The sequence below is a fragment of the Artemia franciscana genome, chromosome 10 (genome assembly GCF_032884065.1).
Source record: "Artemia franciscana chromosome 10, ASM3288406v1, whole genome shotgun sequence".
In the NCBI taxonomy this organism is placed as follows: domain Eukaryota; kingdom Metazoa; phylum Arthropoda; class Branchiopoda; order Anostraca; family Artemiidae; genus Artemia; species Artemia franciscana.
In genome coordinates this window covers 13,190,665-13,218,205 of record NC_088872.1, presented here as the reverse complement: position 1 = coordinate 13,218,205, position 27,541 = coordinate 13,190,665, and the positions used below count along the sequence as shown (strand labels likewise).

Genomic DNA, 27,541 nt, shown 5'->3' with positions numbered 1-27,541 from the left:
CGCCTTCTCTTTGAGTGTCCCGGTCGTCATTTATATTCCCTATGTCCCGGTGTCCCGGTTGTCATTTGTGTCCTGATGTCCCGGTCTGTAATTTTGTCAGTCGACAATCATGACGTCAGTCGACACACAGACACAGAGACAACTTATTATATATATATATATATATATATATATATATATATATATATATATATATATATATATATATATATATATATATATATATATATATATATATATATATATATATATATATATATATATATATATATATATATATATATATATATATATATATATATATATATATATATATATATATATATATATATATATATATATATATATATATATATATATATATATGTATATATGTATATATATCATTTCCAGAAACACTTCCAATCCAAGTTTTTCCGATAGCCATTTTGTTCAGCGTAGTTGAAAGATATAGAAATTATATGTTTAAGGATGACCCCCCCCCTAGCCCTCAGTGCAAGTGTTGTAAGTTATGCCCTGGGGGCATATATAGTTTTTTATAGAAAAGATAGTCGTATAAACTTCGGAAAGGGCTCATTGGATTATAAATCAGAAGTTCTAGTTCCCTTTGTAAGAGTCAAAGTCATCAGAGGGTAGCTACCGTCCCTCCAACGTCGTATTTACTTAATAGAAATTTGAGACAGTATTTTATTCAAAATTTTTTCCAAAGATCACTTAACAAGGCTTTGGGGTTGATACGAACAATCAAAGCCTGGGGGCAAAGGTTGTAAGCTGTGCCCCGGGGGTATTTAAAGTTTTTAGGAAAGAGATATTTGTATAGACTTTAGAGGTAGCTCATTTGGTTGAAAATCGGAAGTTCTAGTTCCCTTTTAAGAGTCAATAGGGATGGAGGGCAACTAGCCCTCCCAACTACACCTCCTTTCACCAAATGCATCTGATTGAAATCGTGAGATAGCCATTTTGTTCGAAATAGTAAAAAAAATAGAAAAAATAACAACACCTCCAATTGTGATACAAGTCCCTTGAGCCCTGGGGCAAGGACTGTCAGGTATACCCTGGGGGCATGTAAGGCTTTTATAGAATGTGTGGTTATATAAACTTCAGAGGAGGGTTGTTTGATTTAAAATTGGAAGTTATAGTGCCCTTTTGAAGAGCCAAAAGTAATTTGAGAGCAACCAGCCCTCCCCCCTACATCCATCATATCCTAAAGCAAATCTCCAAACTAAGTTTCGAAATATCAATTTTTTCAGCTTTGCTGAAATGTTCTCTAATTATACATTTGGGGATGTCACCCTCCCCCCCCTGGAGACCTCAGGGCAAGGGATGTAGGTCAGGCAACTGGTTCATTGTTTACATATAGTATATGTTATTGAAAAAAGGTAGGCATTAAGCTTTGTCTTTCAGAGTATGTAAAGGGGAGTGTTGAATTATGTCAAAAAGTGTTATGTGTATAAGGGTTGTCAAAAGGGGGTAACCCGGAATGATTGAGTATTTATTACCTTGAGTATTTATTACCTTTGGACTTTCAGGAAATGATAAGAGAGATTATCAGTTGACCGAAACGGCAATATTTTCAGGCTACCACTACTACAGCTACCTCTGCTTCTACTGATACCGCATCTACTACTACCACTGCTATAACTAAGACTACTACTTCCATAGCAAGTACTACTGAGGTTGCAGATATTGAAATATACATCAGAACAACCGTTGAAGGGAAAGTTTAACTAAATAAAAAAATAAATAAAATGTGCATACCGATTGCTGATACAGGCGTATCAGTAACAATATTGGAACTGCTTATCGTATCAAGAGGAAACTTTGGGGGTATCATGAGTTGGATGTTCAGTTGAACAAAAGGCAAAATGTACCTGCTACTACTACTAATAATAATACATTATTACTACTACTACTACTGTTCCTACTACTACCATTACTACTTTGATACTAGTGCAAATAATGCTACAATTATGAAGGTGAAAATGGGGAGGAAAAACGCTCCTGGACTTAAGAGTATGCTGATGATTTAAGCATGTTAGATGAAAGTGTGAGCAAAATGAATGAATTCTTAGAGGTTTTGCGAGTTCAGGGTGATAAAATAGGCTTGAAAATCAATGTGAAGAAGACTAATTCACTAAGGCTAGGAATAAGTGAAGATGAAAAGGTGACGTTGGGTAACTGAAAGATTGATCAGGTTGGCAGCTTCACTTACCTTGGTAGTATTATTAGTAAGGACGGTGGAAGCAGTGAAGATGTTAGAAGTAGAATAGCTAAGGCTCAGGGTGTATTTTCACAGTTAAGAAAGTTTGGAAGAATATAAAGATAAGTCTGAAAAAAAATTAGAATATTGGAAGCTAAAGTGATGACATTGGTCAAATATGGCTCTGAAGCATGGGCGCTCCAAAAAGCAGATGAAAATTTACTAGCTGTTTTCCAGAAAAATTGCCTACGGATTGTTCTGGGTACCCGGCTGACTCACCACATTTCAAACAGTAGGTTGTACGAAAAATGTGGTTCAATCCCACTTTCTAGGGCTATAATGAAAGAAAGGTTGATATGGCTAGGCCACATTCTAAGGATGATTGATGACAGATTACCGAAGATTGTCCTTTCTGGCCAACCGTTTGGGGCTATACAGAAAGCAGGTCGTCCTTGTCTGGGTTGGGAGGATATCATAAATGAAGATTGAAAGGAAATGAAAACTTCCTAGGAGGGTGTGAAGAGGGAAGCCTTGAATAGATTAAGTTGGAGGAGGAGCGTGAGTAGCTGTGTTGGCCTTAGGCGGATTTGTGCTACAGTGAGTTATAACTAGTAGTAGTAGTAGTATGAAGGTGAAAATTTAATAGAATATTGAGGGGGAATTTGAACTAAATTAAAACACACTTCATGCATGCAGATTGTCCTAAGGCAGTATGTCAAGCATGGAATTGGGTATTAAGTTGGAGCTTTCAGAGAATACTTAAAGGGGAAGATCAATTGACATAAAGGTAATATATACATGTCACTACTAACACTACAACCAATACTACTTTTACTAACCCTACTACTGCTACTAAACTAAAATTTCAATTGCTGCAACTAAGATGGAAATGATGTAAAAGGGGTTTCATAAGCACGCATCAACCATGTTTTGGGAGCGGCTTACCTGTTATCAAGGTGAAACTTCCAGGGCATCATGAAAGAGATGCTCAACTGACCAAAAGGCAAGATATACATGCTGCTACCGCTATTAATGCTGTTGCTACCACTGTTACCACTACTACTAATACAACAGCAACTACTTCTCCCTTTACCAACGCAACTACTGTGATACTAATACTATTAAGGCTAAGTCTATGAAGGTAAACTTCGAGAGAATATTGATGGCAATTTCGAGCTCACAAAAGGCACTATGTGGATATAGATTTTCAAAAGAGTGGATCTTAAGAATTGATCTGTGTAGTAAGTTGGAATTCTCAGAAAATTCTTAAAGGGGAAGAAAAATTGACCAAAAGGCAGTGAGATTTCTTAAGGGGGAAGAGCAACTGACCAACAGGCAATATGTGCACACTGCTACTACTCCTGATAGATTTACTAGTTCTACTACTACTATTACTATTGTTCCAACTAATTCTTCTGTTGAGATTACTTGTAAGACTAAGAGCATTAAGATGAAAATTTTACGAAGTACATGTATGTGAATATAGAGGTTATCAAAGGGACATATCGACGATGTCACAGCAATGGCTAAAAGTTTAAAGTTTAGTAAAATACTATTGATGTGACTTCTGTTACAACTAGACCTAAGGGTAGGCAGGTGAAATTTTCAGAGAAGTTATAGGCGGAAGGTAAACTGAGTCACAGCATGCCATTCGTATATAGGGAATCTAGAAGAGCATATCAGCAATATCTTAGAAAAAAATTTGTGTGTGAAATTAATTTTAAAAGGCGTATTGTTGGGGATGTTGAACAAACCAACAGACAATATCTGAATCATAATACTACTGCTTTGACTCCTACAACTACTATGACTGCTATTATTATTGTTACCGTTTCTACTACTACTGGTACTAAGGCTGATACCTCTACCATAAATTCTACTGCTACTGCTATAACTACTGGTGCTGGTACTACTGCTACTAAAGCTAAGGGTGCTGATGTGAGAATTTTGGGCAATATTTAAATTGTATTGAAAAATACCAAAATACATTACGCCCGCATAGGTTGTCAAGACGACGCATAAGCCATGCTTCAGGATCGGTTAATGGTATTAAGTTGAAACTTTCATAGAGTGTTGAAGGGGGCTATTTGCATAATGGTACTAATGCTGCAATTACTACTACAACTATTGCTAATACACAAGCTAAGGATATTAAGGCGCAGCTTTCAAGGAATATTTAGGCGGATATACAAGTTACTAAACTAAATAAAAACGAACTATGATCATGTAGATCGTCAAAAGGGTGACAAAAAAATATCACAATAACGGCACAAGTTAGACCTCTCAGGGTAAGTTGTGGCAGATCTTGAACTAGCCTGAAGACACTAGCCTATGTGTATACTTTTAATAATGCTTGCACGGTTACTGTAACTAATAACAGTAAGGGCACTAAGTTAAAAGTTTTAGGGAACGTTTAGATTAAACTATTGTTTAAAACAGAAATTAATTAAAATACTTTTTCACGAAACAAGTTTTTCAACAAAAAGTAAAGAACTTCATTAAACCAAAAATAAGCCAAAATAAAATCAAATTATTTATCAAGCGTAGAACTTCCACAAGTCAGCCTCAATAAACAAATAAAACCCAAAAGAAAAAGAAATTGTAATAAATAACCGAGTCAGACCCAAAACAAGCAAAAAGTAACATTAGTAAGGCTCACAATCCTTATGCCTTCTCAAGGCCAGAACATAATTTGCACTTTACAAAAAAAATACAAATCAATTATTCATTAAAATCTCAAGCATTATTCATTTATTTAAGTTATAAAACTGAAAACGTTAAAAAAAAAGAAATTTGAGTTTTATTTTGTTTCCCTGCATACAGGATAAGGCAGCCATCGGTACTTTCTAATTAGTTTTTCTAATTCCTCCACTTTTTCAACCCTCTCTTTTTCTAGCAGTTTCTGTGCATCCTCAAACTGTTTTTGACGCTTAATCAATTCTTTAGCATTGATTAAGCACCATTTCTCCTCTAGTAGTTTCTTTTCCTGTTCATATTTTCTTTCAGCCTCTCTTTTTAATTCCAAATTTTCTTGTTCGAATTTACGTATTTCCTCTTTAAATACTTCAGGTTCTATTTCAAGACGTAATTGTTCTCCACGAATATGCTCTATTTCCACTTCCAGCGTTTCATTTCTTTTCCTTTCCTCATGCAGTTGCTTTTCAATATCTTGCTTTCTTTTATCCATCTTAAAAACATAATGTGCTTCAGTGAAGTTCAACTGACAGCAAGACAAACGAAGTAGAAAAAGAAAGATAAAAAAAAAGATTGTATTTTCTATCGGTATTAACTCATGTATAGTTCGAAGTATTGAAGACAAGCATAAAATTACGTAATAATAAACAATATAAAAATGGTATATCAGACAGTGTGACAAATAACTAAGAGTAAAACATTGACCCCGGAATTGTAGCAAAACTTTAAAAAAGGGAAATTTTATAGAAACATATGTACCGAAGGACTACACTTTTTATGACTATTCAAAAATGTCTACTTTATATATAAATATATATATATATATATATATATATATATATATATATATATATATATATATATATATATATATATATATATATATATATATATATATATATATATATATACAGATTTAGATATCTAAGATTTATAAATACTCATTTATAAATATGATTATTAACTTATAATTTATAAATATATTGCTACAAATATTTAAAAATATGTAAACCCGAAAAATTTACTTCCTACTTTCAAAACCTCAATTTCAAAAATTTGACCTTTACTCAATTATTCATTAAAATCTCAAGCATTTTTTATTTATTTAAGTTATAAAACTGAAAACGTTAAAAAAAAAAGAAATTTCAGTTTTATTTTCTTTCCCTGCATACAGGGTAAGGCAGCCATCGGTACTTTCTAAAAGAAATATGTGTTCCTCAATTTTTACATTGTGGTTCAGTGGGGTGTTGCGGTGTGGAAGTAATAAGGCGAGAGAAATGTATCTCCCAGAGATCTTTATATATCTCTAAATTTCTTGCGACCTGAAAACAAGAAGTTGTTGCCTCGACTTTATATCCAAAGAGACACCACCCACATACCGAAGAGCATAACTTTGTCTTACCGTCAAACTCTATCTTGAATAAATTAGTCTTGATAATATACGTTTTGAGAAAAAACAGGAAAAACTTTGAAAAAGAGACCCAACCTACATGCCGAAGAGCCAACGGTTTGTCTTTCCGTCAAACTCTGTCTTGAATAAATCAGTGTTAATAATACAGGTCTTGAGAAAGAACAGGAAAAACATTTTAAAAAGAATTTACTCATTAAGATTTACGTTGTTTTCAAGCTTCTAATCGGTTGGAACAACAGTAATTGTAAATGTTGATATACTTTCCATAAATTTGGGTTAAGTTTCATTATTTTAATAAACCTATGTTAAAAGTGGAAAAATAGACTATAACGTGGTACTAATTTAGACACCTTGCGTAGTTGCCCTCATACAAGGGCAGTGGGTAATAAATTTACCATCCCTAGTAGATATAGAACACTTACGTTCTATTAAATTGTAAAATGTTAAAAATTGATGTTGCTTAGGCTAAACCTTATTTCTTAATATTTACCCCCCCCCTCTAGAAAAATTTCTACAAATGTAGTTCAGTGGAATTTTGATAATAACAAAGTAGGAATTACCTCCTCTAGCTGTTTTTCTAATTCCTCCACTTTTTCAGCCCTCTCTTTTTCTAGCAGTTTCTGTGCATCCTCAAACTGTTTTTGACACTTAATCAATTCTTTAGCATTGATTAAGCACCACTTCTCCTCTAGTAGTTTTTTTCCTGTTCATATTTTCTTTCAGCCTCTCTTTTTAATTCAAAATTTTCTTGTTCGAATTTACGTACTTCCTCTTTAAATACTTCAAGTTCTTTTTCAAGACGTAATTGTTCTCCACGAAGGTGCTCCTTTTCCACTTCCAGCGTTTCATTTCTTTTCCTTTCCTCATGCAGTTGCTTTTCAATATCTTGCTTTCTTTTATCCATCTTAAAAACATAATGTGATTCAGTGAAGTTCAACTGACAGCAAGACAAACGAAGTAGAAAAAGAAAGATAAAAAAAAAGATTGTATTTTCTATCGGTATTAACTCATGTATAGTTCGAAGTATTGAAGACAAGCATAAAATTACGTAATAATAAACAATATAAAAATGGTATATCAGACAGTGTGACAAATAACTAAGAGTAAAACATTGACCCCGGAATTGTAGCAAAACTTTAAAAAAGGGAAATTTTATAGAAACATATGTACCGAAGGACTACACTTTTTATGACTATTCAAAAATGTCTACTTTATATATAAATATATATATATATATATATATATATATATATACAGATTTAGATATCTAAGATTTATAAATACTCATTTATAAATATGATTATTAACTTATAATTTATAAATATATTGCTACAAATATTTAAAAATATGTAAACCCGAAAAATTTACTTCCTACTTTCAAAACCTCAATTTCAAAAATTTGACCTTTACTCAATTATTCATTAAAATCTCAAGCATTTTTTATTTATTTAAGTTATAAAACTGAAAACGTTAAAAAAAAAAAGAAATTTCAGTTTTATTTTCTTTCCCTGCATACAGGGTAAGGCAGCCATCGGTACTTTCTAAAAGAAATATGTGTTCCTCAATTTTTACATTGTGGTTCAGTGGGGTGTTGCGGTGTGGAAGTAATAAGGCGAGAGAAATGTATCTCCCAGAGATCTTTATATATCTCTAAATTTCTTGCGACCTGAAAACAAGAAGTTGTTGCCTCGACTTTATATCCAAAGAGACACCACCCACATACCGAAGAGCATAACTTTGTCTTACCGTCAAACTCTATCTTGAATAAATTAGTCTTGATAAATTAGTTTTTTTCCTGTTCATATTTTCTTTCAGCCTCTCTTTTTAATTCCAAATTTTCTTGTTCGAATTTACGTACTTCCTCTTTAAATACTTCAAGTTCTTTTTCAAGACGTAATTGTTCTCCACGAAGGTGCTCCTTTTCCACTTCCAGCATTTCATTTCTTTTCCGTTCCTCATGCAGTTGCTTTTCAATATCTTGCTTTCTTTTATCCATCTTAAAAACATAATGTGATTGAGTGAAGTTCAACTGAGAGAAAGACCAACCAAGTAGAAGAAGAAAGATAAAAAAAAAAGATTGTATTTTCTATCGATAATACCTTATGTATAGTACGAAGTATTGAAGACAAGTATAAAATTACATAATAATAAACAATATAAAAAATGGTATATCAGACAGTGTGACAAATAACTAAGAGTAAAAAATTGACCTCGGAATAGTAGCAAAACTCTAGAATAGGAGAAATTTTATAGCAACATATGTACCGAAAGACAACATTTTTTATGATTATTCAAAAATTTCTACTTTGTATATATATATATGTATATATATATATATATATATATATATATATATATATATATATATATATATATATATATATATATATATATATATATATATATATATACAGATTTACACATCTAAGATTTATAAATACTCATTTATAAACATGATTATTAACTTATAATTTATAAATTCATAGCTACAAATATTTAAAAATATGTAAACTCGAAAAATTTACTTCCTGTTTTCAAAACCTCAATTTCAAAAATATGACTTTTACTCGCCCCCTTTGAAAAAAACATGCTTAACACCAAGACAAACGGACATTAATTTTTTTTTCACAGTAAAAAAAAGTGTATGTACATTATCAACACGCATTTAATTAAAACAGTAAAATTTTCAATTCGACTCCTTCGAAAGGCAATTGGTAAATAAAGCACATGCGATTTACAACTGGCTATAATTGTTTTATTCAAAAATGACATCTGAAAAACACAAATAAAACTTAAATTAAATGTTAGGGGGCATCCACCCTTATATGAAGGATAACTTCTATTCGTTTCAAGTGTTAATTTTAATCTCTGATTTAATCAAACACTTCGTTTTATATAGTTAATGCCATTATAAAAGAAAAACGAAAACTGCCAGTTTCAGGTACGTAAACAGAGGAAAGAGAGCTACCATGTTTGAGCCCCCCCCCTTCTCCCCCTACAATAAAAAACAACATCTGACATAATATTGGTCGCATGAATGCAACTAAAAACACTATTTGTTCTAAAAAAAAAGAAAAATTTCATTTTGTCGACCTGTAAATTAGTCTTAAAAATGCAAATGAAAAGCTTTTTGACCCTTTGTGTACTTATAAAGCAAGGAGAGGGGAGGGGGAGGATGATCTGAAATATCAAAAATGAATTATAGGTCTATTATTTCCAATTTTTCTTATGAAAAGTTTTTCGGACAAGGTTATTTGCTTATAAAGAGTTACCCCATGAATAATTGTATGGGGGAGGGGAATGAAAATTCAGAAGTCAGTAAAAGCAAAGCTACTGGTAGCATTTATCCCTTTAGAAGTTTTTTGGCTGTACTCTTGATAATCCCAGACCCACCCCTCTAGATTTCGGCCGATCAAACAGTTCGTGGTAGCGAACTGTAAAGAGCGACAAGGCTCAATAGCATTCGTAACTCTAAAAAATGGAATTTTGATACCAATATACACATCAAAAGAATCGAAATTTTACGCTAATTTGAAATAAACAAGTTCCATCAAGTTTGATATTACCATTCAAGAGTTATGAGTCTGCAAAAATTGGCCTTATTTATCAAAAAAGGGAGAAACACCCCCCTAAAAGTCATATAATTTTAATGAAAATTACACCATCAGATTCAGCGTATCAGAAAACCATATTGTAGAGGTTTCAAGCTCCTATCTGCAAAAATGTGTAATTTTGTTTTGTTTTTTTTGCCAGAAGAGAGATCACGGATGCGTGTTTATTTGTTTTTTATTTTCCAGAAATGATCGTATCGACACAGTGGTCCTAGAATGTCACCAAAGGGCTCATTTTAACGGAGATTAAAAGTTCTAGGGCCCTTTTTGAGTTACCAAAAATTGGAAGGCAACTAGGCCCCCTGCAATTCTCATTTTTCTCAAAGTCACCTGACAAAAATTTTTAGATAGCCAATCTGTTCAGTATAGTCAAAAAATATAATGACTATGTCTTTGAGGACGACTTAATCCCCTACAATCCCAGGAGGAGTGCTGTGTGTTATAAACTTTGCCCACTGTTTACACATAGTATTGGTTATTGGGAAGTATACTGACGTTTTCAGGGGGATTTTTTCTAATGGTGTTGAGGGGGTTGCGTGAGAGGTTCTTTCCATGGACAAATTTATTATGAGGGAGGATAATTTCTATGAAGGGGGTACTGGATTTTTCAGCGTTATTTGAAAAAAACGAGAAATTGAGTAAAAAAGCACGTTTTTAAATTAAAGTAAGGAGCAATATTAAAACTTAAAACGAACATAAATTAATACGTATATGAGGGGGTTCGTTCCCTCCTCAATACCTCGCTCTTTACATTAAAGTATTTTTAGTACTTTCAAAAGAGCTATTTATTCTAATTAAACGGCCTTTGTGATTCAGGGGTCATTCTTAAGGGATTCGAACAAAATTCAAACTTTAGCGTAAAGAACGAGGTATTGACGAGAGGACGAACCCCCTTATTTAAGTAATAAAAATATACGAATACAGAAGTTCGTCACGTAAGTCAATTTGTAAGTTACTAGCGACTATCACTAATAAAAACGTTCGTAAATAAAATTAAAAGTGCCAGTGGCCTTGTTAAGTATCTGAAAAAAATTGGAGGGCACCTAGGCCTCCTCTACTGCAATTTTTTTCTCAAAATCGTCCAATCAAAACTTTGAAAAGGCCATTTAGCTAAATAATTAAAATTAATATTCAATTTTTGTTTTAATTATTCATGTACGGTGGGTCAAAATCAAAACGCATTATTTAAAAAATCTTCAGAAATTAAAAAAAAACAACAACAATTTTTTTATCTGAAAGTAAGCAGTGACATTAAAACTTTAAACAAACATAAATTAATCTGTAGATGAGAGGGGCAGTCCCCTCCTAAACACCCCGCTCTTTACGCTAAAGATTGCCTCTCTCTCAGAACTCTACTTTTTAAAGCAATAAAAAACTTTATCGTAAAGGTGGGGCGTTGAGGAGGGGACACCCCATTATGAATACGGAATAATTTCGGTTCGCTTTAGTTTTTAATGTTGCCCATTATTTTCAGTTAAAAAAAACTAGTTTTTTTATTTAATAAGCAAAAGAATTCAGTCCTTTATGTTACAGAAAACAAAAAGAAGTTTTCAGCAACAAGAGGAGCAATCACCCCTCCGCAAAACCCCTATTACACGCTTGCACAAAAAAATTGCAGAAATTCTAAAATCCTAAGACACGCAAAAGAAACTTATGTAATAATTCAAACGCAAGACGAACAGAAATCACTATAAATAAATAAATAAAACCCGAAACGAACCAAAATTAAAAAGTGTAATTACACAAACAAGAGTATAAAAGATACTGTTATGAACTTAAACAATCTCCTTCTTTGTAAACAATCTTCTTTATAAGAATTTTAGTTATTATATTCATTTTTTTTGTCGATAGTCTGACAAACCAGACCATGCCGTTTATAATAGATATCTTCATAAAAAGACAAGGAATAAGAAAAAGGAAAAGTCACACCATAAAAGAAGAAGGAGAACAATCAACTTTAAAGAAAGAAAATTTAAAAAACATTGACTTTTCTGTCCATAATACCTGTGGTTTGAGGAACCACATTTTGAAAATAGTATTTTAAACTCACGTCAGAAGTGGCCATCTGAGACGTTTGTTGTATGAGAAAACTTGCATATTCGAAATCAGTGGCATAAATTTACAAGGACTTAGGGGTGAGAGAGTATATTTTCAATATCTAGGGGGTTTAACCAAGTTTGTCATTTTTCCAATTTTTCAGTGAACACAGCAAAAAAGAAAGTTCAACGGAAATGCCGCCAAAAAAAGACATTTTTGAGAATAAAGGGCTTGGCCACTAAAATCTAGGGGGTAAAGTCCTCCTGACCCTCTAATTGACAACAATGCTCAAGATGGTGACAAAATTTTTTTTTGTCTTTCCAACATCATGTACTGTTTTTTTAATTAAATTTCGCTGTTGTTGTGGTTTCAAAAAAGATTTTTTTTTTATTTTTTTTTAAACTAGTTTAAATTCGAAGAAAATGTAGAGTGATTTTTCCTTATTTATACTCAAACCACCAGCACTGAAATATTTTGGTATATTGTTTATACATTGAAACCAACTGAACCTGGTTGTACAGTGAAGAATTACTTCAGGTACTTGTCAGAACCCTCAAATGATTTTTTCTAGATTAGTTACTAGTCGGAGTGATTGATTGACACCTCCACTTATGTAGGTAGATGAGTTTTTTTTTTTGCCTAATATAATTTTTACCACCACTTATTAATTGATACCACCACTTATATAGGTAGATGAGTTTTTTTTGCCTTATATAATTTTTAACACCACTTATATAGGTAGATGAGTTTTTTTACCTTATATAGTTTTCATTTTAGTTTTATGCTACCACATTAATTTTGTGTTTTTTTTATTTGATTTTTTTATTTTATATTAATTTCATTTTTGTTTTGAACACCTGAAATACAAATTTAGCCCATCAGGGCATATGATAGTCCATTTTGCGAAAAATCTTATCTTATCGTCATGTTATATCTCTAGTACCAATCATAAATCATCAATGCCTACTCCATGTTGTGTCATTAATACCTAAGGTATGATGCTAAGGGATTCTGAAGTTCATGTATTTACATCAGTGGTATCCAAACTGGCCCCAACGAACCCGAAGGCATCCTTAGGATCACTCAGGTAGTCCTTGGAAAATTAAAATTAATTTGAGGTTCCTTGAACGATGTTACGGGGCCCACACAAGATTGAATATATAGAGAAAAAAAATCGTATAATATTGTTATTTATATGAAAGGTAAAATGATAACAATCATAAAATTATTAGCGATTTTCTACGTCTCAAGTAATGTATGCACAAAGATAGGTGAATAAAATTCTTGTAATACCGGCGATATTAGGTGAATATTTTTTTTTTCATGTGTGTTATTTTCTGCTTTGATCTTTAAGTTTGTTATCTACTAAAGCACGGAACATATGCTACCTTTGCTCATAACTAAGACCCTATAGAAGGGATCTTACATTAAGATCTTAAATGTTTAGATGTTCTCTTAGGAGAACTTTCCTTTAGAAGGGAAGGAATTATGATTTCTGTTTCCAATTATCTCCATTATATGTTGGAATTAAGCTAATAATAGGATTTATTATTAATCTGGGAGTGATGGTCTTATAACGTAAATATTGAAATTAGTATTTAAGTAATAATACCGTAAATACTAATTTACTAATATTCAATATACAGTATATAAATACAATTTGATGTATTGAATACTAAGTGAAAGCATGTTGATACTAAAATGACCCTTAAACTGGAGACCAATTTCGATGTTGCCTTTATTCTCAAAATTAAATGACAATATTATGAATAAAAAATTCTATAATCCCCCAAGCCTGTAGAGATTTTTTGAGAAGGCGCGGTTCGGATTCAGGAAACACCCTTATACTATTCGCGCAGTCTAGCATGTTTATAAACTCTGCGCTGGAACACGGTGAATTAAAACCTTAATTTTATTAGATTTTAGAGGTTTTTAATATTTTTTCTTAAGATGTGATTGAGAAGGGTAAGTTGCTTAGGGGTTAAAGATATATTTTGGTACTGGTTTGAATAGTATCCTACAGAGACAATGCTTAGAGTGAGTCTTGATGGTTTCTGGTGCATTTCTGGTTAACTTCTGCTGCACTATTCCATAAATTTTAATGTGTACTGTGCCTGACTTGTGTAAATAACATTTATTTTACATCCCTGGGGATTACTTACGTCAGTCATTGGTGATGAGGTGTTTATAGTTTCACCATCTAGTGTAATTCTTTTCCTTGAAAAGGCTAATGAACACCTGGATGAATTGGCAAGATATTCTAATTGTAGTTTTCTTTTATCCATGAATGCTTCTAAGATAAATTAGTGAAGCTGATATTCCTTATGTCTTAGAAAACAAAATGGGTCTGAATTGTACATTCTAAACTTTTAAGTTTCAATTATTAAGGTTTTATTTTGATTGTATGTTAAGCTGGAAACTGCATTTTAATTTTGTAAAATTTATTTGGTAAATTTGGACTCTACGCTGAGGGAATTAAATCAGGGTGTCAGAACCCCAGCCACATGAACCCTTGGTCAGCATGGGAAAAGCTTTTTTTAGCTTTTTCAAATTTAGTTGTCTTAGGTGATCACGGTAATTCTCTCATCACATTAGGTGATTATCTTGTTTGTTTTTAATTTAGGTGATAACGCAAGGTTTAAAAATAATACTCAATTTTTGTTTATTAATGTCAAATCGATATCGGTCAGAAGCTTTTGGGAAACATTTTAGTTCAAATCCTTTTCTCATTGTGATGAAAACCGAAGTTATTTATGATTACTGTCAAAAGCTTGGAGTACTCAATGAGCATCTTGTTTTGGTGTTTTCCAAAACAACAGGTGTGGAATTGTCAACCTTCAGCCAAAAGAAGGCAGAAAATGTTGACCAGTTCAAGAGTTGACAGAAACGTTATTTTCTAGGAAGCTAATAATGATTCATTCTAGGTTTTCTTTTTGCTTATATTTAAAACTTTGAATGTATATCAGGTTATAAGGACATTAAGGCCATGATAAACAATCCAATGGGCTTTTCTGATGGTTGTTGAAAGACGCTATGAATACGTTTTTGTTACTAATATTTTCTCATCTAATTAAATTCGTACAATATTTAAAAAATATTATAATTTTCAGGTAAAACAATAGTATAATTTTGGAACTGGATTACATCCCAGTCCTGGGATGAGGTAGCAATTTTAGAGTCCTCCAATGAAAAAGCTAAATTTCTGCAAGATAAATTAAGAAACAAATATGAAGAATGCTTCCCTGAGAAAACCTCCAAGCGGTGCAACACAGATCGTCCTTACATAACCCAAGAAATTAAAGATTTTATTTGGTATAAAATTCAACTAAGAAAAAAAGGGAAAATAGGAAATCCTAATATACTCCGTAACAAAATATGTAAAATGACAAGAAAAACTGCAGCTGAGTACTACCACAAAAAAATTGATAACCTTTTTGAATCAAAGCCTAGCATATGGTATAAGGAAATAAAAAGAATTTGTGGAAAATCCCCTAGTGGTGTTGATTTTTTTCGGATTCTAATGATGAAAAAGTTGCTAACTAGTTAAATTGTCATTTGGCCAGAATAATCCAATCTTTGCCGCCTCTTGATGTAAATAAAACTACCCAAGAGTATCAGAAAATACCACAAGACGACGTACCTTTACCTACTATTTCTGAGGATCAAGTTTTCAGTAAAATAAAGAAACTTAATCGAACTAGTATAACTTCTATTGATATTCCGATTGAACTTATAAAAGCATTTTCTGACAAATTGACTAAGCCACTAACGCAAATTTTTAATTGCATTTAAACTTCTTCAGTTTGCCAACAGATATCAAAAACAGGATATGTTACTCCAATGCCTAAAAAAGATACTGAACTTAATTTCGACGGCGTGAGACCAATCACTTTGACCCCCTTGTTCAGCAAAATGTACAAAAGCTTTGTAGCAAATTAGCTAAAAGCTGAAGTTGAACCCCTCCTAGATCCTCATCAGTACGGTAACAGAAAAAATACATCAACATCCCATTATCTAGTCAATTTTTAACATTTTATTTTTAAACGTGTTGATGAGCCTGGTAAATGGCTAAACTTAATGACAATTGATTTTAAAAAGAGTTTCGATCTGATTGATCATAACATTTTGATTTCGAAGCTTTTAATTGATTTTAGAGTGAACCCTGCTGTTGTGAAAATTATTCAGAGTTTTTTAATGAATAGGTTCCAAATTTTAAAATATAAGAAGTCTTTCTCTGAGCCTGAGCCAGTTTTATGTGGTGTACCTCAAGGTACCATCCTGGGTCCTATTCTTTTTCTAGTTATGATTAATAATATTGCAAACGATTGTGAAGTCCGTTGGAAATATGTTGATGACCTTACCCTTGGAGAAATTTGTAAAGCAAATGAACGTAGCAAAGCTCAAATTTTAATTGATAATGTAAAGACTAAAACTTCCGTTTCAAATATGACAGTAAATGACAGTAAACCTTCTATTTTAACTATTTCTTTTTTTAAATTCTTCTGAACCTAATTTAATACCAGCTATCTCTGATTCACTTAAAGTCAGTAAGATTAAACTCTTTGGAGTTATTATAACCAGTGATTTAAAATGGGAATCAAACACAACTAGTCTAGTAAAAAGGGGTAATGCTGGGCTGCAGATGCTCAAGCTTATGTCAAAACATAGTGCCCCTCCAGATCACCTCCTCCTAATATTTACATCTTTTGTTCGCCCAATTCTGGAATATGCAGCTCCTGTATGGCGTTTTGGACTGACGGCTGAGCAAAGCGCCAGGCTTGAAAGAGTTCAGAAAAGAGCTCTAATGATAGTTTTGAAGCAGGCAGAAATGTTGTATGAAGAGCAGCTGACAAAGTTTAAAATACAGACTCGGGAAAAAAGAAGAGAGAAACTCTGCATGGATTTTGGACGAAAATCTTTGATCCGCCCAATCCACAAGCCCCCCCCCCTCAATCCACAACCAAACGACCCCCACGCAGGGTTGCAGTCCCTATTGACAAACGTCAGCTGGTATGCTGTGCCCACCAGCGGTTAGCGAAGAGTTGTATACCTAGTTTTGTAAAAATGTATAACGAAAATCAAGAGGATTGATAACTGTTTTGTTTTCTTTGTTTTTTTGTTGTTTTTTTTGGCATCGCTTTTTAATGTGACTATACCAAAAAAAAATTGGCAGTACCATGAAAATTTTGGTGAATATAAAATTAGACTTCTTTGGATATACTTGGATAAAATTATTATCATAACAAAACATTAAAATAACCTCCTCCATTTGTTTTTCCAGCTCCTTTGCTTTTCGAGCCCTCTCTTTTTCAAGCTGATGCTTTTCTTCTGCACATTTTCTTTGAGCTTCATCTTTCAATTTTCTTTTTTCCTGTTCGAATTTCCTTCTCTCCTCTTCAAATAGTGTACGTTCCTCTTCAAGGCGTACTTGTTGGCGTTGCTCTTCCTGCCTTTGGCCTTCCATCTTTTCCCTTTCTTCACTTAATTGTTCTCAAGTATTTCGCATTCTTTCCTCCTCCTGAAAAGGTAGTATGAAGGAGTTAGATGATGAAAAGACAGAATTACCAAAGAAAGGGAAGCTTCAAAATAGAAATGGTTTAATGTAACATTTTATCCGAGACCATGAAAAGGACATGGATTTTATATTTCAAATAGTATTGCCTCAAAATGGTGGAAACTTTAGCGTTCATTTTCAGCCAGTAAAACAAAGTTTTGGCAACTTTGGCAAGCACTTTTGGGTCTCTGAAATATTGCATTTTTCAGCAGCATTATCACTTCCAATCTCAAAACCCACAGGTCAAATACAAGTCACATACTGTGGAAGCATTCAACCACAAAATACAACGATATATCCACAATATTAAAGCGGAAAAATTTGAATACTATTTTTATATCATCTGTGTCCACTCAAATTTGCTGAGCCTAAAGCGTCTATTGTTCGTGGTCTAACGCGATTTAAAAAATATTTGCACATACTTAGCATAAGTAAAATTATTGAGTTTCCAACACATCAGTTATTTATATAATATATGGTCTGATGGAAAGCCCACAAAACCAAAATTTACAGTTGCAGTTACTATGAATGATGATTCTTTGGAACCAACACCTGAACTATCAAACCTGATAAGATGTGAAAATCGACAACCCAGACCATCAATTGCAACAACACCAATACGGACAGCTAAAGCAAAGGCCATTGCTAAATTGTCTGAAGTACTCAAAATACAAAAACCTCTCAAAAATCAAAATGAAGAGCAAAGATACGAGCGGTTAGAAGATATAAAAAACGACAGTTAGAGCATGTCAAAAATGAAAATGAAGAGCAAGGACACACATGGTTAGAAGACATGCGGCACCAAGCATGCGAACAAGTCAAAAAGGAAAGTGAAGTGTAAATATACACGCGGTTGAAAAAAAAGTGATGGCATGTCAATAATGAAATGAAGAGCAAAGACAAACGCGGTTATATGAGCATGTGACCGAGTCAATGAAAATCAGCCTGGAGAGCGAGAATCAAAACGTGTCAAAAAATGAAAATGATAGCGATGATGATTGAGTTTGGGATTTTGACATGGATAAGGTCATCAATCCCTACCATATCTTTGCTAAAACAAAGGTTTTGTGATATGTATTTTATAATGACAAGACAAGCCGAGGAAAAATGAAAAAAACAAATTGAAAATGATAGCTCGGGTTTCATAATAAAATAGGTTTCTGAATTTTAACATGGATAAAGCAAAAGTTAAAGGACCAATAAAAAAAAAGAAGAAATTTTACAAAGGCACTTCTTCTAATTTAAGGTCTTTTTTGTTGTCATGACATCAAGAAAAGGCTTAAATCGTCTGCGTTTTGAAGACAAACGACAATAATTATCCATATATAGAAGCCTAACACATGCCGAGTGTCTGGGCCCAGTAATATATATATATATATATATATATATATATATATATATATATATATATATATATATATATATATACATATATATATGTATATATATATATATATATATATATATATATATATATATATATATATATATATGCATATATATATATATATATATATATATATATATATATATATATGTATATATATATATATTGATATATATATATATATATATATATATATATATATATATATATATATATATATATATATATATATATATATATATATATATATATATATATATATATATATATATATATATATATATATATATATATATATATATATATATATATATATATATATATGTATATATACAAAATTACTGCCTGTGCTTGGTGACCCCATAAAAAGGACAGTAAAGGGAATAACATTTTCCCCGTTCACTGCCCGTGACAAGACAATAATAATAATCAATTATGCTAACTAAATACTCTCCTGGTTCTAGCCCTTGTCGACACCATCCCATTATAAGAAATGCAGTAAAATGAAAACGAAGAAAAAACAAGCTAAAAAGACTAATCTTTAGTAATGCTAATAAATGATATTTCATTGTTAATGACTCAGACGAGTGCTCCTACTTTTGAGCTCTTTGGGTTCAGACTCCATATAATTGTACATGTTATATTATGAGTCTAATCCGATAGAAGGGTCGGGGATGGGAATGGGCAGGTTTCATCCTAATCGGGTCTGATGAATATGCCCGTTAGAGATAAATCGGAATAACTTCTTAATAGAAAATGTCAGTTCACCAGTTAAATATTTAAACACAAAAGTATAGCAGGATAGTCGATACAGTGATTCCATTGTAATACACTCCTTGTTTTTCCTAATTAAAATCAAACGTTGTTTGTGGATCGAAATCAAATTCCATCCCCTTTTACACCTCCCTCCCTCCAAAAAATATTAACAACATTATATTCAAAAACTTATGGGAGCTAACCTCTGGCACTCCATGGTCATAGGGAAGCTTTGAAACTGAAGGCTTTTTTAACCTGTTGAAGCCAGGAGTTTTCCCAAAGTTTTCAAATGATATTTCATATGACCATTAAGCAAATTTTTTTTTCCTTTTGAACGTTATCGAGGTTTGAGTTACGCCAAAGGAGCGCCTTTTATTTTTAGGAAAAAACTGTCGAACAGCACATTATATAGAAGCTCTCTTTCTGTTGAACATGTTTCTAGCATTAATTTCTAAATCATACCTTAAAGGGGCATACGGAGCCTCTTTTGCCTTCTACTTTTGCGTTCCTCTCAAACTCTATATGTTAAACCGAAATAAATGCGTCTCTTGTCTGCATTAGTTTTTACATAAACCTTGAAATTTAACACAAACCAACTCAAGAATGTCTATTTCTTTGAAACATTTGGGGAAAGCAAATTGTATGTTTTCCATATCAATAGCCCCTGGAGATTAAAAAAATAAACACGCATCTATGATCTGTTTTCTGGTAAAAAAATACAAAATCATACATTTTTACAGATGAAATCTTGAAACCTCAACAGTAATATTTTCTGATAAATTGAAAGTTCCACCATACTTCGGACGTGTCACCTAAAGTACTTGATTTCTGAGAAAGTGACCAGCCACTCTGAAAAATATTCTTGTAGGGTCATTGAGGTAGATGACAAAAACCACCAATTCTTAAGGGGAGTATAAATATTAGATAGAGGATTTTTAGCGAAAGAAGAGCTTTATTTATTGAAAATTGAGGAAAATCGACATTTAAACGAATTGTTCGTCTTCAATGGGTTTGAAGAATTTATTACAGTACTTCATAGATTCAATAATTTGTTAGAAATTAAGCTTTTTTGTATTATTTAGATTTCATTTATATGCTCCAATTTTTGTGACAAACCTTTTTTTAGAGTTCTCAAAACAAAGAGTAAAATTTTGTCAAACACACTGAATCTGTTTCATCTTTGTATTTATCATTTTCTCTGTGATGGAGGCATTTTGCCTTATTTGCCTTAGATTTTTCTGGCAAATGATGAACTTGGTGAATTGAATTTTTTTTTTCGAAAATGTCAGGGCGGGAGCGTAGGTCAGCAGAAAGTATTCAATGGAAATTTGTAGATAGCAATGTAAATCAGAATTGTGGAAAAGTAAACAGAATTAACTTAAATGGGAGGAGGTGAACATTAAGACTAAGGGCAATACCCAAAATTATTCAAAACATGCCTTTTCAAAGATAAATTTCATAGGCAGCCTAATTGAAAAGCGAGAGTAATGTGGGCACAATGTTTTTATTTCTTTTTCGTTTTTTAGACTAGGCACTTTGTATCAAAAAAGTTGTCGTAGAAACTTCGAAAACGGCTCATTCAATTAGAAATTGATAGGGCTAGTGCCTTATAAATAGTCAAAAGTGATTAGAGGACAACTAATCCCCTTCCCATGCTCATAATTTTCCCAAACATATCCAATCCAAATTTTTAGATTGCTATTCTGTTCAACTTCTTTTAAAGGTCCTAAAATTATGTATTTGAACATGACACCCTCCCCTTCCTAAAGCCCTCAGGGCAAGGGTTGTAAGTTATACCTTGGGGACATGTAAAGTTTATATAGAAAGGGTGATCTTATAACCTTTGGAAGGGACATATTATAATGCTAATCAGTGGTTTTAGTGCTTTTTTTGGTATTCAGAGTGGTGACGCCTCGCATATTCCGAAAATGCATCTGATAAACATTTTGAAATGGCCGTTTGTTGTCTTAGAAACTTCAAAAAGAGTTCATTCGATTAAAAACTGAAAGGGCCAGTGCCCTTTTTATTAGTCGAAAGTGACTGGAGGACAAAGTCCCCAAATAAATCCAATCAAAATATTGATATAGCCATTTTGTTCAACGTAATTGACATTCGGAAATTATGTCTTTCAAGATGAACCCCCCCCCCATAGTCCGCACTTCAAACCTTTATAATGTTCAAAAAAAGAAGCATTTTTTTATATATATTTTCATATGAAATCTCAATTGAAAACTCTGGACAAAGCAATAGCGAATAATTGGGAAAGTTTTCAAGAAGTTTATTTTTTTGACGTTAAGTTTAAGTTTATGCTTATATTCTTACTATTAAATAAACCATTGAAAATTGCAACAATTTTCCATGATTTGCATCATTTGACAGCTGTAAGTTTGAAAGCTGAAAAATGATAAAAAATCTGCAGAAACCAGGGTCTCCTAAAATATACCCCCTTCCCCTAAGAAATGCAAACCCCCTCCCCCAATATCCTCCCAGAAAAGTTCTCCTATGGAAAGTTTTTCGTGTGTGTATTTTTCTTGCAAAAGTTTTTTCAGGGAGAAGGATAGACACTGGAACCTGACTTGAACAGACGAATAAAACTTCAGTGTCTATAGTAATAAACATCTGAAAATATAGTGGGGCATTGTGGGGGAGGGAATAAACTCAGTTGGACTTTTCTGTGGTGGGAAAGAAGCAGGAAGGGGGAAGCAAATGCTCCCACTTTTTCGGCAGTAGCGTAATTTCGTCAAAATCCTGAGTGGGGAGAGCCAGTTTTCCCAAATCAACTGAAAATGACAGCGTAAACAGATATTTGAGCCGCATGGTACCCTATAGGTAAAGATATAATAAAGAAAACTAACCGGTATCTGTGGATATTTTAATTATGCAGAAGATATTTGAAAGCCAAATTTCAGGTGGGAGCGGGCAAACTGAAGTATAAAAATGTCTGAAGACATTCAGGGGAAGTTGGGTGGGGGGGGAATTAAAGGGAAAATCTTCCTCGAGGGGATTTTAAAAAAGGAAATGTCTAGTACCACTCTACAGTTGTATATCTATAAAAAAGGAGCTATTTTCCTAGTTTCATAGTTTTATACATTCTGATAACTCTATCGGAACATTCTTAGATTTTGAGAACAAACTATACTGTTGTATATCTATAAAAAAGAAGCTAATTTCCAAGTTTCATAGTTTTATACACTCCGATAACTCTATCGGTATGTTCTCAAATTTCGAGAACAAAATGACCAATTTAGAGTTGTATATCTATAAAAAGAAGCTATTTTCCTAGTTTCATAGTTTTTTACCTTCCGATAACTCTATCGGAATGTTCTCAAATTTTGAGAACAAAATTGTCACTGTACAGTTGAATATCTATAAAAAAGAAGCTATTTTCCAAGTTTCATAGTTTTAAATATTACGATAACACTATCGGAATGTTCTCACATTTTGAGAACAAAATGACTACTGTACATTTGTATATCTATAAAAAGAAGCTATTTTTCTTAGTTTCATAGTTTAATGCATTCCGATAACTCTATCGGAAGGTTTTCAAATTTTGAAAAACAAGATGACCACTGTACAGTTGTATATCTATAAAAAAGAAGCTATTTTCCTATTTTCATAGTTTTATACATTCTGATAACTCTACCGAAATGTTCTCAAATTTTGAGAGCAAAACGACCAATGTACAGTTGTATATCTATAAAAAAGAAGCTATTTTCCTAGTTTCATAGTTTTATACATTCCGATAACTTTATCGGAATGTTCTCATATTTTGGAAACAAAATGGCCACTTTACAGTTGTATATCTATAAGAAAGAAGCTGTTTTCCTACATTCATAGTTTTATACATGCCGATAACTCTAACGGAATGTTCTCAAATTTTGAGAACAAAATGACCACTGTACAGTATATCTAAAAAAGAAGCAATTTTCCATGTTGCATAGTATTATACATTCCGATAACTCTATCGGAATGATCTCAAGTTTTGAGAACAAAATGAACAATGTACAGTTGTATATCTACAAAAAAGAAGCTATTTTCCTAGTTTCGTAGTTTAATACATTCCGATAAATTTATCGGAATAGTTTTATATACATTCCAATAACTCTATCGAGATTTTTTCAAATGTTCGAACAAAATGGTCACTGTACAGTATTATATCTGTAAAAAAGTAGCTATTTTCCTAGTTTCATAATTTTATACATTCCGATAACTCTATCGGAATGTTCTGAAATTTTGAAAACAAAATGACCACTTTACAGTTGTATATCTATAAGAAAGAAGAAGTTTTCCTAGTTTCATAGTTTTATACATTCCGATAACTCTAACGGAATGTTCTCAAATTTTGAGAACAAAACGACCACTTTACAGTTGCGTATCTATAAAAAAGAAGCTATTTTCCTAGTTTCATAGTTTTATACATTCCGAGAACTCTATCGGAATGTTCTCAAATTTTGAAAACAAAATGACCACTTTACAGTTGTATATCTATAAGAAAGAAGAAGTTTTCCTAGTTTCATAGTTTTATACATTCCGATAACTCTAACGGAGTGTTCTCAAATTTTGAGAACAAAATGACCACTGTATAGTTATATATCTAAAATAAGAAGCAATTTTCCCAGTTTCATAGTTTTATACATTCCGATAACTCTATCGGAATGCTCTCAAATTTTGAGAACAAAATGACCAATGTAGAGTTGTATATCTATAAAAGAAGCTATTTCCCTAGCTTCATAGTTTTATATATTCCACAACTCTATCGGATTGTTTTCAAATTTTGATAACAAAATGAGTACTGTATAGTTGTATATCTATAAAAAAGAAGCTACTTTCCTAGTTTCATAGTTATATACATTCCGATAACTCTATCGGAATGTTCTTAAATTTTTAGAACAAAACGACCAATGTACAGTTGTATATATATAAAAAAGAAGCTATTTTCCTAGTTTCGTAGTTTAATACATTCCGATAACTCTATCGGAGTGTTCTCAAATTTTGAGTACAAAATGACCTTTTTACAGTTGTATATTTATAAGAAAAGAAGCCATTTTCCTAGTTTCATAGTTTTATATCTATAAAAAAGAAGTATTTTCCTAGTTTCATAGTTTTATACATTCCGATAACTTTATCGGAATTCTCTCAAATTTTGAAAACAAAATGACCACTGTACAGTTGTATATCTATAAAAAAAAACATTTTCCTAGTTTCATATTTCTATACATTCCAATAACTCTATCGGAATGTTCTCGAATTTTGAGAACAAAATGGCCACTCTATGTGTAAATATGTATAAATATGTGTATCTATTAAAAAAGAAGCTATTTTCTTAGTTTCAAAGTCTTATACATTCCGATAACTCTATCGGAATGTTCTCAAATTTTGAGAACAAAATGACCACTTTACAGTTGTATATCTATAAAAAAGAAACTATTTTCCTAGTTTCATAGTTCTAGACATTCCGATAACTCTATCGGAGCGTTCTCGAATTTTAAGAACAAAATGACCACTGTACAGTTGTATATCTAATGATGACTAGAATTAATTTTAAAATTTTATAACTATAATTTAAGTAAAATTATTATGAATAGTTTCATTTTATAATTATTTAGAATAAAGAAATTTTACCTTTTTTCTTATGAAGAATCAAGGTTAATTTATGCATATATCAAAAGAGAGAAATAATAATTTTTGAAAAAAAAAATTTGAAATAATTATAATTTATGTAAGCAATCCAAATTCAATGAAACATAAAATAACATCATCCATAGAATTTTTCTATAATTGATAATCAATTTTAAAAGATTAAATTATCAAGTCAAAAACCATTTTTTGACGATAATTAATATTATATTAATCTAATTTGTTATAATTAAATTCTTTCGAACATTTTATCCTTTAACCAAATATAATATAATAACTAATTTTTATGTAAAACCCGTTTAGTAACATACGAATCACACTATATTGTTAAATATGACTTTCTTATAAGTAAATCTTACATTTTTCCAATAATTTGTAATCTTATAATATTAATTTTAAGTGTTTCTAAGGATTGTTAACAAACAAAGTATGTATTTTATGTAAATAACAAATATTAAATAAAAAATACCATATTAAATAAAAAAATATAATAAGAAATATTTAATACTACTTTATTGTTTTAAAAATACATAGAAAAATAAAGAAACTTGTAATTATGTTTACTTTTTAAGGGTTGAATAACAGCAAAATTGTATTTTCAATTTTTGGTTTAAATATTATATAAAATATAATGATATCTACAATATATTATTACTGAAGATTGAATTAATATTTATAAATTTATTAATATTATTCACTAGGTTGTACACGATTAACAATAAATATCTAATTTCATTACAAGATGTTAAATTATATATTAAGATAATTTGTAGAATAATCTTAAAATAGATATGTTAAAACTTAAGAAGTGTTACGTTCTTATTATAAAGTCTGTAATTATGTAAATTATATGAATTATTGCTTGCAATCTTTTATTTTATAAAGATTATCAAGAATATAACCATTAATTCCTAAAATCATTTTTTATAGAACTTTATTATCGAACAATTTGATTTCAAGTTCTTAAGAAACTCAAAAACGGTATTTCAAACATTGTATTTTCTTATTCACATGTAAATTACATAAATAAATATAAAATAAAAATAGTATTTTTTGAAAAATCATAAAATAACACGTAAAATAATTATACGTTTGATAATAAACATAATAAGTTTAATGAAAATTATATTTTGGTACTAAATCATATAATTAATTATTAGGTTTTAACGAATTATATCATCAAGACACTAGCTTAAGTATATCAATAAATATGAGATTAAAATTTAATCTTTAAATAATTTCTTATCTAAAAATGGTTTCAAAATATAAATAATGCTATAAAAATAATGTAAGTTTTTCTACAATTAACAATAATATAATTATGAATAGTAGGTTTATCTTTTTATCTTATCTTAAATCTGATTTTTTAAAAATAAATCTTCATACATTTTTCCAGTAATTTGCAATCCTATAATATTAATTTGAAGTTTTTCTAAGGATTGTCAATAAACAAAGTATGTATTTATGTAAAAAGTAGAAGATAGATTTATTTTTCATAATTATATTATTGTTAATGTAGAAAAACTTGCATTATTTTTATAGCTCTATTTTATATTGTGAAATCATTTTTAGATAAAAAATTAGTTAAAGATTATATTTTAATCTCATATTTATTGATATACTTATGCTAATGTCTTGATGATATAATTTGTTAAAAACTAATAATTAATTATGTGATTTAGTATGAAATGTAATTTTCATTAAACTTAATGTGCTTATTATCAAACGTATAATTAATTTACGTGTTATTTTAGGAGTTTTCTAAAAATACTATTTTTATTTTATATTTAATTACGTAATCATGTGAATAAGAAAAAAAAATGTTTGAAATATAGTTTTTGAGTTTCTTAAAAACTTGAAATCAAATTTTTCGATAATAAAGTTCTATCAAAAAATGATTTAAGGAATAAATGGTTATATTCTTGATAATCTTTATACAATAAAATATTATAAGCAATAATTCACATAATTTACATAATTACTGACTTTATAATAAGAACGTAACACTTCTTAAGTTTTAACATATCTTTTTTAAGATTATTCTACTAATTATCTTGATATATAATTTAACATCTTGTAATAAAATTAGATATTTATTGTTACTCGTGTACAACTTAGTGAATACTATTAATAAATTTATAAAATATAAATTCAATCTTCAATAATAATATATTGTAAATATCATTATATTTTAGGTCTACTTTTGCAGTATTAGCAGAGTTTTTAACTAGTTTTCTTATTCATTTAAATTGTC

General features: G+C 31.0%; 1 protein-coding gene across 1 annotated transcript; it reads right to left on the bottom strand.

Moving 5' to 3' along the window:
- Positions 1-6,993: 6,993 nt before the first annotated feature.
- On the bottom strand, positions 6,994-17,440 carry LOC136032400 (capping protein inhibiting regulator of actin dynamics-like). The gene is made up of 2 exons (XM_065712710.1): positions 17,214-17,440; positions 6,994-7,209 (listed from the first exon to the last, which is right to left on the bottom strand). Exons 1-2 carry the CDS (start codon positions 17,415-17,417, stop codon positions 6,994-6,996), a joined length of 420 nt encoding a protein of 139 aa, XP_065568782.1. The 5' UTR covers positions 17,418-17,440.
- Between the last annotated feature and the right edge of the window lie 10,101 nt (positions 17,441-27,541).

What these genes read in the sequence shown, in the direction of transcription:
- LOC136032400 (XM_065712710.1), bottom strand. Translation starts at nt 17,417, where the DNA reads ATGGAAGGCCAAAGGCAGGAAGAGCAACGCCAACAAGTACGCCTTGAA. An exon ending in TGGAAAAACAAATGGAGGAG is followed by an intron (nt 7,210 to 17,213) that starts GTTATTTTAATG and finishes TATGTTTTTAAG; the next exon opens with ATGGATAAAAGAAAGCAAGA.